This window comes from Salvia hispanica, chromosome 1 (genome assembly GCF_023119035.1).
Source record: "Salvia hispanica cultivar TCC Black 2014 chromosome 1, UniMelb_Shisp_WGS_1.0, whole genome shotgun sequence".
Lineage (NCBI taxonomy): Eukaryota > Viridiplantae > Streptophyta > Magnoliopsida > Lamiales > Lamiaceae > Salvia > Salvia hispanica.
In genome coordinates this window covers 17987762-18001537 of record NC_062965.1, presented here as the reverse complement: position 1 = coordinate 18001537, position 13776 = coordinate 17987762, and the positions used below count along the sequence as shown (strand labels likewise).

Here is a 13776-nt window from a genome sequence, read left to right as displayed (position 1 = left end):
CTTCGTAAAGGCAAGAGAAAAGCTTGATGTGTTTTGTAATTAATAAATTAGTTTTCGTCTTGTATTCGTTTTTAGTATTTCTAGCGCTGTGATCATTTTTTGCGTAATAACTTAGTGCAGTACTTTGTTAATGTGCATTATCGCGTTTATAGCCTTGCATTAAAAATGATATTCTGTGCATCATTCCTTCTTTTGTTCCATTAATCGAGTTCGTTGGTAATGTGCATTATCGCGTTTATAGCCTTGCATTAAAAGTGATATTCTGTGCATCACTCCTTCTTTTTATTCCATTAATCGAGTTCGTTGGTAATGTGCATTATCGCGTTTATAGCCTTGCATTAAAAATGATATTCTGTGCATCATTCATTCTTTTATTCCATTAATCGAGTTCGTTGGTAATGTGCATTATCGCGTTTATAGCCTTGCATTAAAAGTGATATTCTGTGCATCACTCCTTTTTTTTTTTCCATTAATCGAGTTCGTTGGTAATGTGCATTATCGCGTTTATAGCCTTGCATTAAAAGTGATATTCTGTGCATCACTCCTTTTTTTGGTTCCTTTAATCGAGTTCGTTGGTAATGTGCTTTATCTGATTTATATCCTTGCATTAATTATGATATTCTATGCATCACTCCTTCTTTTTGTTCCATTTATCGAGTTCGTTGGTAATGTGCATTATCGCGTTTATAGCCTTGCATTAAAAATGATATTCTTTGCATCACTATCTTTATTTAATCCATTACTCCCTTATGCATAAGTTTGCTACATCACGCACTAGTACCAAAATATGCATCACACAATAGTACCAAAATATGCATCAGTTTTTAAGTGATACCTATGGTTCAAAATATGCGTCTTTTGACCAAATCAAAACAAGTTATCAAGTTATCCCAACCCAAAGGTCTTAAACTTAACGTCAACAGCGTTTCTAATCACTAATCTTGCAATCAATCCAGCCCGAACTCTTCGACCCACTTTTCGAAATTGAACCTAGGCGGCCTCTCTTTCCAGTACTTGGCGGCAGAAGAGACGTTGGTGTCATGATGGGAATTGTGTGACGAAGACAGTAGTGCGTTTGCTACCTTCATTCGGTAGATTTCCAGATTTTTGGTCCCATTGGTGCTAAATCCGCACTGCCAATCTTTGTCCCTTCCGCCAAAGTAAGTCTCCATATGCCGCATGATGTACACCCCCGTCTCCACAGAGGGGTCGTTTTTCCTCCAAGGCATAGCCACCACATGTGTCTTACATTTGCGGACCTCTGCTGCCTTTTGTTTAACCTTCAACTTCACAAGCGCTTCTGCGAAAAATATTTTCTACAACAAATTCCCACAAAAAAAAAAAAGCGTGAGAAATATAAACAATGCATAGTTATCTGATTTTAATGTAGCTTTATGGAATATCCTCAAATACGCACCAGAAGGGAGGGTGTTTTCCCATACTTTGCATTGAACGCTTTGTGGGAGTCAGCCAATGTGTGGTCGATGATGCTCATGCTGCCATCCGGCAGATCGAAACACACCACGTACTGATGTGTAGAACCCCAAACCGGGAAGAAAAACTGTGCAATTGAAATTAGGTTACGTTACACATTTATGTGTATGTAAATAGGATTCGTTAGGATAATAAAATTTACCATGTCAAATGTATCCCAATTAAAGACTCCGGTTCCAAGTACATCATCGAACAACCGAGTCCAGAATACCTCCCTCAACTGGCTCTCTGACCATTCAGCAGGTGCATCGATCACGGTGTGTGTCTACAGTGTAATGTAGTACACTAGTTATTAATTTGTAATTGCAATGCTAAATAACAACCAAGGCCAAAAGGTATTTCACTTACGCATGGTTTTGTCGAGAAGAAGACCCTAGACACTGATTCCGGAGCCTTGAGCTTCTCCATGTTATTCAAGTAGGCGCTCCAAGTGTCTACAATGGCTGGGCTCACGATCTTGAATGGCGCTAGCGACGCGAATTCAAGCTGCACTGTTTTGATACAGTCGTCTTCGTAGACAACTGTATCCCTGCACAATAATTAACTCTGCATAAGTAACCCTTTTCCCAGCAAAGAGTTGAGCAAAAGTAAATAACTTATTCATTTCCGCTGTGCTTAGTACCTAATAGTATAGCGACTTTTCCGGATAGTTTTCTTTAGCCGTTAGTCTAACCGCCCGGTCATTGAATGGAGAACGGGCTGCCAAACTGGCTTTCTTGAAACGGGATGATGCTAGCTTCCCAGGATCCTGCAAGAATGGTTGATACGGTTAATACATTTCAGCCGCAACCACACATGTTAAATATAACAGAGCTCATGCCCAGCCCCTTCAAAAGCACCATCTGGATTGTCCAAGCACGACACAACAACACCCTTTCCCTTTCCAGCAACAACCTTTCCCTTTCCAGCAACACCCTTATCCTTTCCAGCAACACCCTTTCCAGCAACACCTTCGGATTCGTATGGTGTTTTCACAACACCAATCTCAATACCCTTGTCAGTAGCTGGGCCGGTTTTCTACGTGGATAAAAGTAACGTTCCATTTAATGCATAATAAGTATTGTATAATTCACAAACAACCTAAATAATGCACACTACCAACACCATTTAATGGATACAACCGACAAGATTGTAATGCTTAATAAAGACTATATAATGCAAGCAATTAATGTTTGTAAGAACTCCACCATAATAGTTTTAATGACTACAATGTTGTATAAAATGCACGCAATCTGTCAAATAATGAACGAGATAACAACTAGTTCTAATTCATAATAAGTTATACATAATTCGAGTGAATTAAGGAATTACTTTTGTATGGGCTGCCCGTTTTCCCTTCCCGTCCTTAGGTTCTACATCCTTCACTGCCTTGCTTGTCTTATCAGATAGAATCTCACTGCCTTCCAGCTTTTGTTTTCCACCCTTCTCCACCTTGTTTTTGCCTTTATCTCCCGGTCCACCTTCACTTTCACCTCTTACCACAGACGGCTGGACACAACGGATGCACAATTAATTATTTAAAAAAATGAAGAATGTGTACATATTTACCGATGTTATGTGCCTACCCCAGTGTTCATTTCCACACCACCTGCGGATGTCCCAGATGCTGTTCCAGATCCGCCAACCGAATTATGCTTGTCTCCTGAGACAAGTAAATAATGAGTAACTAACGATATATGAATGCAACAAACTCTGTATACAATGCCTTGTAAAGTTTAAAAAAATTAGCGTCACCTTGTTGATCACCTTCTAGGCCATCATCTCCTGTCTCCTGCTCATTAGTGTTCTCCTCTCCCCGACCACTACCCTCTGCCCGTTGTTCTGCCTGAGTAGCTAAAGGGTCAGGACAGTCAAAGTCATCCAAGACGAAAGATGGCCTATCAAACCCTCTGGTTATTGTCTTCTTTTTGTCGTAGGCCTGCATCATCTTCTCCATTTCAGTAATCCACTTGGGACTGTACTCTTCCTCGTCTTCCCGCGCTTGTGTTAATGTTCCAGATGATTCGACTAGACTTAAGTGGCTAGAAGATCGTGAAACTATCAGACAGGGGCCGTTGGATGCACTGTATCTCTTCACTTTCTTTCTCGGCACCTTTTCCATCGCCGTCTCTTTCCTCTTCCTTCTCAACAGTCTCCTCATTAACATTCTCCTCTTCCTTCTCAGCCTTCTCATCACCAACATCTTCACCTTCTTTACCTACTCTACCCTCTCTACCCTTCTCATCACCCATAAGCTTCTCCACATCCTGCCTTTCCGTCTCCTTCACACCCTCTATTTCTTCCACCTTATCTTCCCATGGCTCAGCATCCTCTTCACTATCTACACCCTCCCCTGTTTTCCCTTCATTCCCAGACCCAGTGGTATCTACTTCTAAGATATCCTCTTGCTCAACTCACTCATCCCCCTCCTCGTCTCTCTCAGACTCCTCCGTATCCATCTTATCGCCCTCCTCTTCGACAATTTCTTCTTCATTTATAGAAGGCTCAATAGGTGATTCTGTCTCTGTTTGAGGGATGGTGTTTGGGGGGTTCGTCTCTTGGGTTAGGGTTTTGGGGGGTTTTCTACGTGTGTGGGTAAGGCTTGTGCATTGGGTGTTTCGATTAAGGTTTGGGGCCTTGGTGGGATTGTGAGTGGAGTTAGGGCAGGAATTACCTCTTCTTGCTTTCGGCATGCCTCCGACATCTTGGCAAAGAACTTGCTCGCCTTCGGTCTTTTGCCATATTTCTTCATAAATTCTTGTATGACCTCCTCGGGGTCTAGATCATCTTCGTTGGATGCCGCTTCGGTGGGAGTAACCTCGGTGATGGGGTTGCTCTGACTGATGTCCGGCTGCGGTTGAACTTCGGCCGGTGTAGGTGCTGGAATCTCTTCGGGTAGTGGTGACGGTGGTTTCTCGGTAGCAGGGTTTGAACTCGTCGCCTCCGTCGACGCTCCTTTGACCTTTTCCTTGGGTTTATTCTTCCCACGGTTTGGACGGGGCATCGGATTTCTTTGCATTCTGGTTACCGGCGGTGGTGCGTGGTGCATTCTGGTGATCAGTGGTGGTGGTTGCTCTCGGTATCTGTGGAGAGAGAAAAGAGAAATTTGGAATTAGGTTTTTGGGAGTTATGGGAATTTTAATTTAGGAGAGGGAAGTTAATTAGTTTTTTAGGGAAGCTATTTTAGGAAAAGGAAAATAAAAGAAAAAGAAAAGAAATAAACGTAAAAGAAAAGAAAATAAAATGCCATGATTGGCTGCAGGCGAACGGTCGCGTCTCTGACGCAAGCAACCGTACGTCTCGCCAGCTTTATGAAATTCAAATTTTAAACTTTCCCCTGATTTTTCTCCGCTTCCCTCGGACCGATTAACTTAAACACTTAGTAATAAAATGAAATTTGCTGAGCATCTGGGTCAAAGAGATAAGCTTTTCAAATTTGTGCATTTTCTCAGACGCTCAGAATTTCAAAAATCTTTTTGGGTTTTAGAAGTATATATTTTTGTATTTTCATAAAAATAACTTATTCAAGTTATTTACATCTAAATATTTAAATATTCTTGGGAACTAGTTGGTCCAGTCAGTTGATCGAAAATTTTTACCCTATCTACCTGACCCAGTAATTCCCGAAGAATATTTAAACATGGCTTACTAGGCAATAGTGGAAACTGTGTGGAGTGGAATTTCTTCCACGTCACACAACTCCGAACTATCCCAAAACACCTTTACTCTATGACCATTAACAAGGAAAGGAACAGAGTTAGCATTGACTCCCTGAATTTCCACTTCTCCATGCGCTCGAATGCCAACGATTGTGTATGGGCCTATCCACTTGGACTTCAGCTTTCCAGGCATGAGCTTGAGCTTTGACTGAAAAAGGAATACTTTCTGCCCCACCTGCAGCTCCTTGACCCGAAGGTTTTTATCATGCCAGAGTTTGGTCCTCTCCTTATACCACATGGCTGAATCATATGACTCCAGCCTCAATTCCTCTAGCTCCTGCAGTTGCAGCTTCCTCTCTTCCTCACAGGCATGAGCCTTCATATTCATTTCCTTCAATGCCCAAATACCAAATACCAATCTGTAGGGTGACATTCCAATCGGTGTCTTGTAAGCGGTTCTATAGGCCCAGAGGGCATCACCAAGACGCTTACTCCAATCTTTCCTAGAGGTATTCACCGTCTTCTCCAGGATGCTCTTGATCTCTCAATTTGAGATTTCAGCCTGCCCATTTGACTGGGTGTGATACGGAGTAGATAACCGATGGTGGACTCCATATTTTCTCATCAGTGCTTCAATCGTCCTATTACAGAAGTGAGTCCCCTGGTCTGATATGATCGCACGGGGCACTCAATATCGGTTGAATATTGGACTTTAGAAACTTTGAAACTTCCTTCGCGTCGCTTGAACTTGTAGCCTTGGCCTCTATCCATTTGGACACGTAATCCACAACAACCAATATATACGTATTTCCATATAAAGATGGGAATGGGCCCATGAAGTCCATGCCCCAAACATCAAAGATCTCACAGACTATTATCGGAGTATGTGGCATCTCATCTCTCCAAGAAATCCCTCCAGTCAGTTGGCACCTATTGCAATTATGACAGAACTCATAAGCATCCCTATTCAGCGAAGGCCAGTAGAAACCGCTATCCAGAACTTTCCATGCAGTTTTCCTTGGGCCGAAATGGCCACCACATGCCTGTGCATGGCAATGGTTGAGTACATCTCTTTGATCTCACTCTGGAATACACATTCTTATCACCTGATCTGAACCCATCTTCTAGAAGTATGGGTCATCCTAAAAGTAGTACTTGGATTCACTTTTGATTTTCATCCTCTGGGCCCTAGTGATTTCTTGTGCGGCAGGAAGTTCTCCAGTAACTAAATAATTCGCCAGGTCCGCGAACCAGGGCTCCTCATTCGGCTTGCCTTTTCGTTTCTCTGACTCCTCTGGCCCAGTTAACGCTAACACTGCTACCCATCTGATGGGGCTAGTGGATCCCCTTAAGTAATACAAATGCTCCTCTAGAAAAGCATCGGATACGACTTCCTCATCTTCTCCCTGGACAATTTTGCTTAAATGGCCAGCCACTTTATTCTCGGTCCCTCTCTTATCTCTGACTTCCCAGTCGAACTCTTGCAATAGCAGCACCCATCGGATTAGCCTTGGCTTAGATTCCTTCTTGGCTAGGAGATATTTAATGGTTGTGTGGTCAGTGAACACTATTGCCCTCGACCCCAGTAGATATGGCCGGAATTTTTCAAATGAGTACACCACAGCCAACATCTCCTTCTCGGTGGTGTCATAGTTCTTCTGGGCCTGGTTGAGAGTCTTTGATGCATAAAATATGACATAACTTTTTCCTTCGATCCTCTGGCCCAAGACCGCTCCTATTGCAAAGTCACTTGCGTCGCAAGTTACCTCGAAGGGGTAATTCCAGTTGGGCGAGCGGATTATCGGAGCTGTGACCAGGCGATCTTTGAGTAGCTGGAAGGCTTTTTTACACTTATCATCAAACTCAAACTCCACATCATTCTGAAGAAGTCTTGTTAGGGGCTGGGCGATTTTTGCGAAGTCTTTAATGAACCTTCGGTAGAACCCGGCATGCCCCAAGAATCCTCGAATTTCCTTTTGATTCGTTGGGTGCGGAAGCTTAGAGATCACCTCCACCTTTGCTTGATCCACCTCAATGCCCCTCTCAGATACAACATGTCCCAGTACTATCCCCTCCTTGACCATAAAGTGGCATTTTTCATAGTTTAGCACCGGGTTCTTCTTCCTGCATTTCTCCAAAACAACATCCAGGTGCCCCAGGCAAGTCTCGAAAGAATCTCCATATACGGTGAAATCATCCATAAACATTTCTATGCAATCCTCCAGCAAATCTGAGAAAATGCTCATCATACATCGCTGAAACGTCCCAGGTGCGTTGCATAGACCAAACGGCATTCTTCGGTAGGCGTATGTTCCAAAGGGGCAAGTAAATGTGGTTTTCTCTTGATCCTCCGGATTGACATAGATTTGGAAGTATCCACTATAGCCATCTAGAATGCAGAAGTATTGTTTTCCCGCCAACCTTTCCAGCATTTGGTCGATGAAGGGTAGCGGGAAATGAACATTGCGTGTGGCCGCATTGAGTTTTCGGTAGTCTATGCACATTCTCCACCCCGTGACTAACCTTGTGGGCACAAGCTCATTGCGATCATTCGTGACTACTTGTATTCCTGATTTCTTCGACACCATGTGAACAGGACTCACCCGCTCACTATCGGGAATGGAGTATATGATCCCGATGTGCCTTGGCTCCTTCTTCCAAACGGATGTGGTGCATACACAGATCGGGACTGATCCCCACCAGGTCAGATAGAGTCCACCCCTATTGCTTTTTGGTTCCTCCCCAGCACTTCCAATAGCTTGACTTCCTGCTCCTGGGTCAGAAGGCTATTGATTATGACAGGAAGAGATTCGTCTTCGCCTAGGTAGGCGTACTTCAGACCGGGAGGAAGGTTTTCAACTCTTTCTTTGGAGGGGGTACTTCACGGGGCAACAGGTTCATCTCCATACCTTTCTTGACCAGGTCGTCCAACTCTGGCAACTTTTCCATATTGGTCAGTTGGACTGATCCCTTGGACCCAGGGGATCCTGCTTCACCACAGAAGTACATTATTGCCTTTGTGATTTCTTCATCAGATAGCCCTTGTTTAATAACTGCTTCACACCATCCTGCAACTTCTTTTCTCATAGATTCAGTCATCTCCGAGGCATCAGCCTGTTCCTGCAATAGTTCGGTCTCAAGAAACTCGTGGACCAGGGGGTTAATAACATCAACAAAATGGAGGTTTTCCACGTCAAGTGGTTTCCTAATAGCTTCATCAATGCTAAAAGTGAATTTCACCCCATTGTAATCTAAACAGATGGTGCCATCAAAAACATCAATTATAGTCTTAGCGGTCCTCAAAAATGGTCTTCCTAAAAGAACGCCACTAGACTCAACAATTTCATTGTCACTCATCTTTATCACATGGAAATCAGCAGTGTACAGAAAATCATGAACTTTTACTATCACATTTCCTAACACTCCTTCAGGGCTAATGCATGATCTATCAGCTAACTGGATCACCACTTTCGTATCAGTCATTCTTGCTCCTACCAGTTTTTTATATATGGAAAGCGGTAACACATTAATAGACGCACCTAGATCACACATAGCATGCTCGACTCTAACACCTCCTATAGTGATAGGTAGGGTGAACACACATGGATCAGTCTGCTTCGACGGCATTATCCTCTTCTGAATTACTGCAGATACATTCTCCCCGATCACGATCTTTCCATCGGACTTTGTCTTGCCCGCAATGAACTCCTTAATGAATTTGTTGAACGGGGGCAGCTTCAAAGCTTCAAGGAACGGGAGATTGATCACCAGTTTTCCAAAGATCTCCATGAAATCCACGGGGTTGTCCTTTTTCTTCTTGGCATCCCCTCGGTAGGGAAAAGGTTTCACCATCTTTATTGCGTTGGTAGGATCTTCTTTAGAGGGTTCTTCAGTATCTCCTTTCTCCTCTTCAGTTTCCACCTTAGGCTCCAGTTCTAGGAAAAATGGGTCAGCCATTCGAGGTAACGGTCTTCCCAAATCACCGGCTTGGATACCATCCTCTGCTCTGACTTCTTCTTCTTTGGTATCTTCTTTTGTCTGGACCGGGTGGATAATATCCTCGTTCATCGGCACTGGTACCTCATCATTTATTTTCAACCTGGGTCCTTCATATGCTTTTCCGGATCTCAGGGTAACCTGGCTGACATTTGCCCTGTCTGGTGGCTTTACTGAGGCTGGAATTCTCCCTTCATATCCTCGCATATCGCTCAGGGACGTCGCGATCTGAGATAATTATTTCGACATCAGATCCATTGCGGCCTTGTGTTCCTGCTGAGCATCCTGGAGCTTGTGAACTACGTCATTATTGGCCATTAAGTTGTTCTGCATGTGTTGTTGAGATCTCACTAGGTCATGGACCATATCATCCAGATTCCTCTGGGGTCTGGAGTTTGGTTGACTACCACTTGGCCCTTGACCATGATTTGGTCCACCCCCTTGATGCGGGCGAAAGTTTCCTCTACCTCCTTGGTTATTGTTGTACTGATTCCCTGGTCCCTGATAGTTGTTGTTCCTCTGGTGCGGGGGTACATATGAGCTTCCCTGGTTATTTTGATTTCTATTGTTCCAGCTGGGCTGATTTCCTTGACCTCCATGGCTCCAATTACCCTGTCCTCCTTGATTCCAGTTGCCATGTCCTTCTTCCTTCCGGACCAGTTGGATTGGCTCCCTTGGTTTCCTTCTGAGTTAGTAATCTGGAGTTGAGGGTTCTGACTCCCATCGGACCACCTGTAGCATGGATTGTCCCTCCACGGAGCTTCTTTAATTTTCCACTGGTTCCAATTATTGCCCTGATTATTTTGGTTCCAATTTCCCACAGCATTTATATTGGCTGGACAATCCATCCCTCATTGAGGTCCGTAACAATTGTAACCATCCTCTGGACCCAGTGCCTGTTTATCTTTCTCTGTTGGACCTGGTGAGTCGTTCTTCCCCAGGGCGGTTAGAATAGTCTTCTCCAGCTGTTCCATTTTAACATCCATCCTTGCGTCCACTCGAGCATCCATTCTTTCTTCACTTTGCACTGTTACTGCGTCTACACTTCCTCTCCTTAGGATGGTAAGAGGTGAATCGTATGCCTTTTTTGCATCAATTAATCTTCCCAGGACCTCTCGAGCCTCGCTCACCTTCCTCTTGGTAAAATTTCCTCCACTAGCGGTATTCATCAGGTCTTTAGACTCAGGTTTCGCCCCTTCATAGAATAGATAGTAAGTTTCGGCTTCCATCATCCTGTGGTTTGGACAAGCATCGAGCAGCCCCTTAAATCTAGACCAGTATTGACTCAGCGATTCATCATATTCTTGCTTGCATTCCTGGATCTCCTTCTTAAAAGCATTCATTTTGTTAGAAGGGAAAAAGTAATCTAAGAATTCCAACTTGAAATCCTTCCATGTGTGAATCGAGTCGGGTTGCAACCTTAACAACCACGTGTTAGTCTCTCCCTTCAGTGCAAACGGGATCGCGCGTAGGCGGTAATCCTCCTCTGTTGTATCGTTGGGCCTCTTCTGAATACTACAAAGCTTACTAAACTCGTTGAGGAATTTGTATGGACATTCATTCCTCCGACTCGAGAAATTGGGTAGAATGCCCAGCACATTAGTTTTGATGTCGATCGCCCTCTGGCGCTGGGTAGAGACGATAGCTTGTGCTGGCTCGCCATCTAAATGGGCAGTGAGCGAGCTGATCTCCGGGTCGTCGTCGCCTGCATTGGCCATATCTTCAACGCTTTCCTCCTCTGTTTCTGAGATTGACTTTGGTTCCTTCTTAACTGACGAAGTTGACTCTTCGTCCCTCTCCGAACTCAGGTGAACTGGATCCCCTGTTGTAAGCCCCGATCTGGTGGTAACTGGGAATATCGCTTCCTTGACCCGCCAACTAGTCCGGGCGCTTCTTCAACTATGTGAGTTGTTCCAGTGTCCGAACCTGGAGCTCCTGTTCATAAACTGAAAAAAGAAACAAAAGAAAATATAATAAATAAACTATTTACACCAAAACATTCGCAAACACACAAATAAACCATGCGTCCCCGGCAACGACGCCATTTGAAGAGTCTCTAGAGTATGCAGTGTGGTGTGTGATATCACTCAATCTAACAGGTCCAGAGGATTCGACTAGACTTCAGAGGCTAGAGATCGTGAAACTATCAGACATGGGTCGTTAGAGAAATGAGATATTTTAAAGTTCTAAGACAACTAGAGTTAACTTAAATAGACGGACTTTCCTAATTTGGACAGACAAGTATAAAGCGAAAAGTGGGGACAAGTTTCCTTAAACTACCAGGGTCTGGAAAAGCATGCAGAAAAGTAAAAAGACAATGCAGATGGTACTGACAGGGTCTGGAGAACATGCAGAAAAAGCAAAGTACATGAGCAGAAAGTACTGACAAAAGCAGATTTGGTTCTAACTACCAACAACTTCATCTTCTTCGGGAATCAAACGAGAATAGCAAATAAAACAGAGTATTAAACACCATGAAAATAGAGCAAACTTCAGATCTAAACTTAAAACGAGAAATTAAAGCCTAAACTAACAGATCTACGCTACTGGACCTAAAGGATGCAGAAACAGAAAGTAAATAGCCATAATCATGCACAACATAAACAGCAACACCAGATACACGAAATTCCAACTCAAATCCACCAAGATTCAACAAATCCAAACATCTCCATACGCAAATCTACAACCTCCAACAACAAACCAACAGATTTCAGCTCCAAACATCCAACAATAAACAAGAACGAAAGTAAAAGGCAAGAAATAAACATCAACTCAGCGAGATCCAACAAAAACCAACGTGAACTTCCATAATAACGAGAAATAGGTTCGAATCCAGCAGATCAAAGTCAGAAACTAGAGTTACGAAACTTAAAAACCGACAAGTACTTGAAACCGAAAGCAAACTAAACAAAGCAAAGTAAATATTGTTTCTTCGCCTTCATGAGGCGGTGTTACACAACAGCAAAACAACGATGAGAACCACGGTGGCCAGAATCACTCCATCTCCAAGTGCGCTGCAAGTGAAATGAGAAATTTGAAATGTGGAACTAAGGAATGAGACGAGAGCTTAAAAGTGTGTGTAGAAGTGGTTGTCTTGTTCTTCAAGGTTGAGCTCTTTATATATGTGAGGCTCTGATCCCTAGGGTATCCTTCTGGTAATTAGACGCTTTTGCCTTTGAAAAGACTCCTTTAAAATAATCTGCTCATGCTACATTCTTCTCCTGTCGCCAACTTATAATCCTCCCAGGTCCGAACGACGACTTCTGATTTTTACTTCAATTTCATCTCTTTTGCATCTGCCAGGTCAGGTAACAGCAACTCCTAGATCCGGCAGATTTATTATGCACCTGAACACAGAAACACAAATTAGCGCCCCAAATGCACAGAATTTTAACCCAAAACCAATGCATGAAACCAGCCTTATCAACCTCACTCAAAGTGTATAAGATATCAAGTAACACTCAAATCAATCAAAAATGCATGGTTTACCATAGGCTTGCTCAATGTCTAACCTCTCCTCTGCTTCGTGTGACAATAAATCTAGAGTCTGAAAGGTCATTTATTTAGGTTATAATGTAGGCTCTTTGGTAAGGCAGGGTAATATTTGGTTAAAGTGACTAAATTCCCAAAAAGAGAAAATCCCAAGAAATCACAACAATCAACTTTCAACTTCAACCATTTACCAAAACACTTCTTAACAATAACTAGATTTTGTCTAATTTCTTCCCAATTTCCGAAGGCCTTGAATTATTCTCTATATACTATATTTTTTTTTTCCAATTTTTTTTTCTTTCTTTTTTCTTTCTTTTCTTTTCTCTTTTCTTTTTTCTCTAAGTACATCTAATTTCCAACTTGATAAGCTAAACACAACCAATTTCTTTCAACAACTAAACTCTCCAAACTCTTCTTTTCATAGCTCAACAATTCTAGAGTCTAGGATTCCCAACCCCTTTGATTAGATTGACAAAAGGAAAGGCAATAGGCTCAAACTTGGCTATCAAGGGTATTATATAATAAGGTTAGTGTTTAGGTAAAAATGAGGCTAACAACGATGGCCTAACATCTTCCCCTATCTTTAAGATCACTATGTAAACTCAAGAAGACAAGGAGCAAGTTCTAGAAACACATACACAATTGATGATTAATCACACATGAAAGAATTAAAAGCTCAAACCTCATTGGGCAAATAGCATGAATCAAGGCAAACAAGCAATTCGTTACTTATGCATCCTATTACTCAAACTCTCAAGTCAATGATCAAGTGCAAGCATACAAAGAGTTCTAACAAAATAACTCTATCCTAAAACAAAATAAAGCAACAAAAGCAATAAGATACGTACCTCGTTAGTGTCCCTATCCACCATATCATCCCCCTAAACTTATTCAAAGCTAAGCAAAGAATAAGTTTGAAAAGTTGGTGGAGAAGGGAGACATACATGGTAAGCAAGCAATAAAAAATACACCAAATACAAAATGAAACGATAAAATAAAAGTTACCTACTAGGGGTTACCTCCCCTATAGTGCCAAGCAACAAAAAACACACAAAAAACAAAATGAAACGATAAAATAAAAGTTACCTACTGGAGGTTACCTCCCCTACAGTGCCTTTGGTTATCGTCGTTGGCTCGACGTCCTCCATGAGCTGCA

The 13776-nt window shown here is 42.6% G+C and overlaps 1 protein-coding gene across 1 annotated transcript; it reads right to left on the bottom strand.

Annotated features, from left to right (window-relative positions):
* Window positions 1-5121: 5121 nt before the first annotated feature.
* LOC125188897 lies at window positions 5122-5565 on the bottom strand. The gene has a single exon (XM_048085993.1). It carries the CDS (start codon window positions 5563-5565, stop codon window positions 5122-5124), a length of 444 nt encoding a protein of 147 aa, XP_047941950.1.
* Window positions 5566-13776: the final 8211 nt, after the last annotated feature.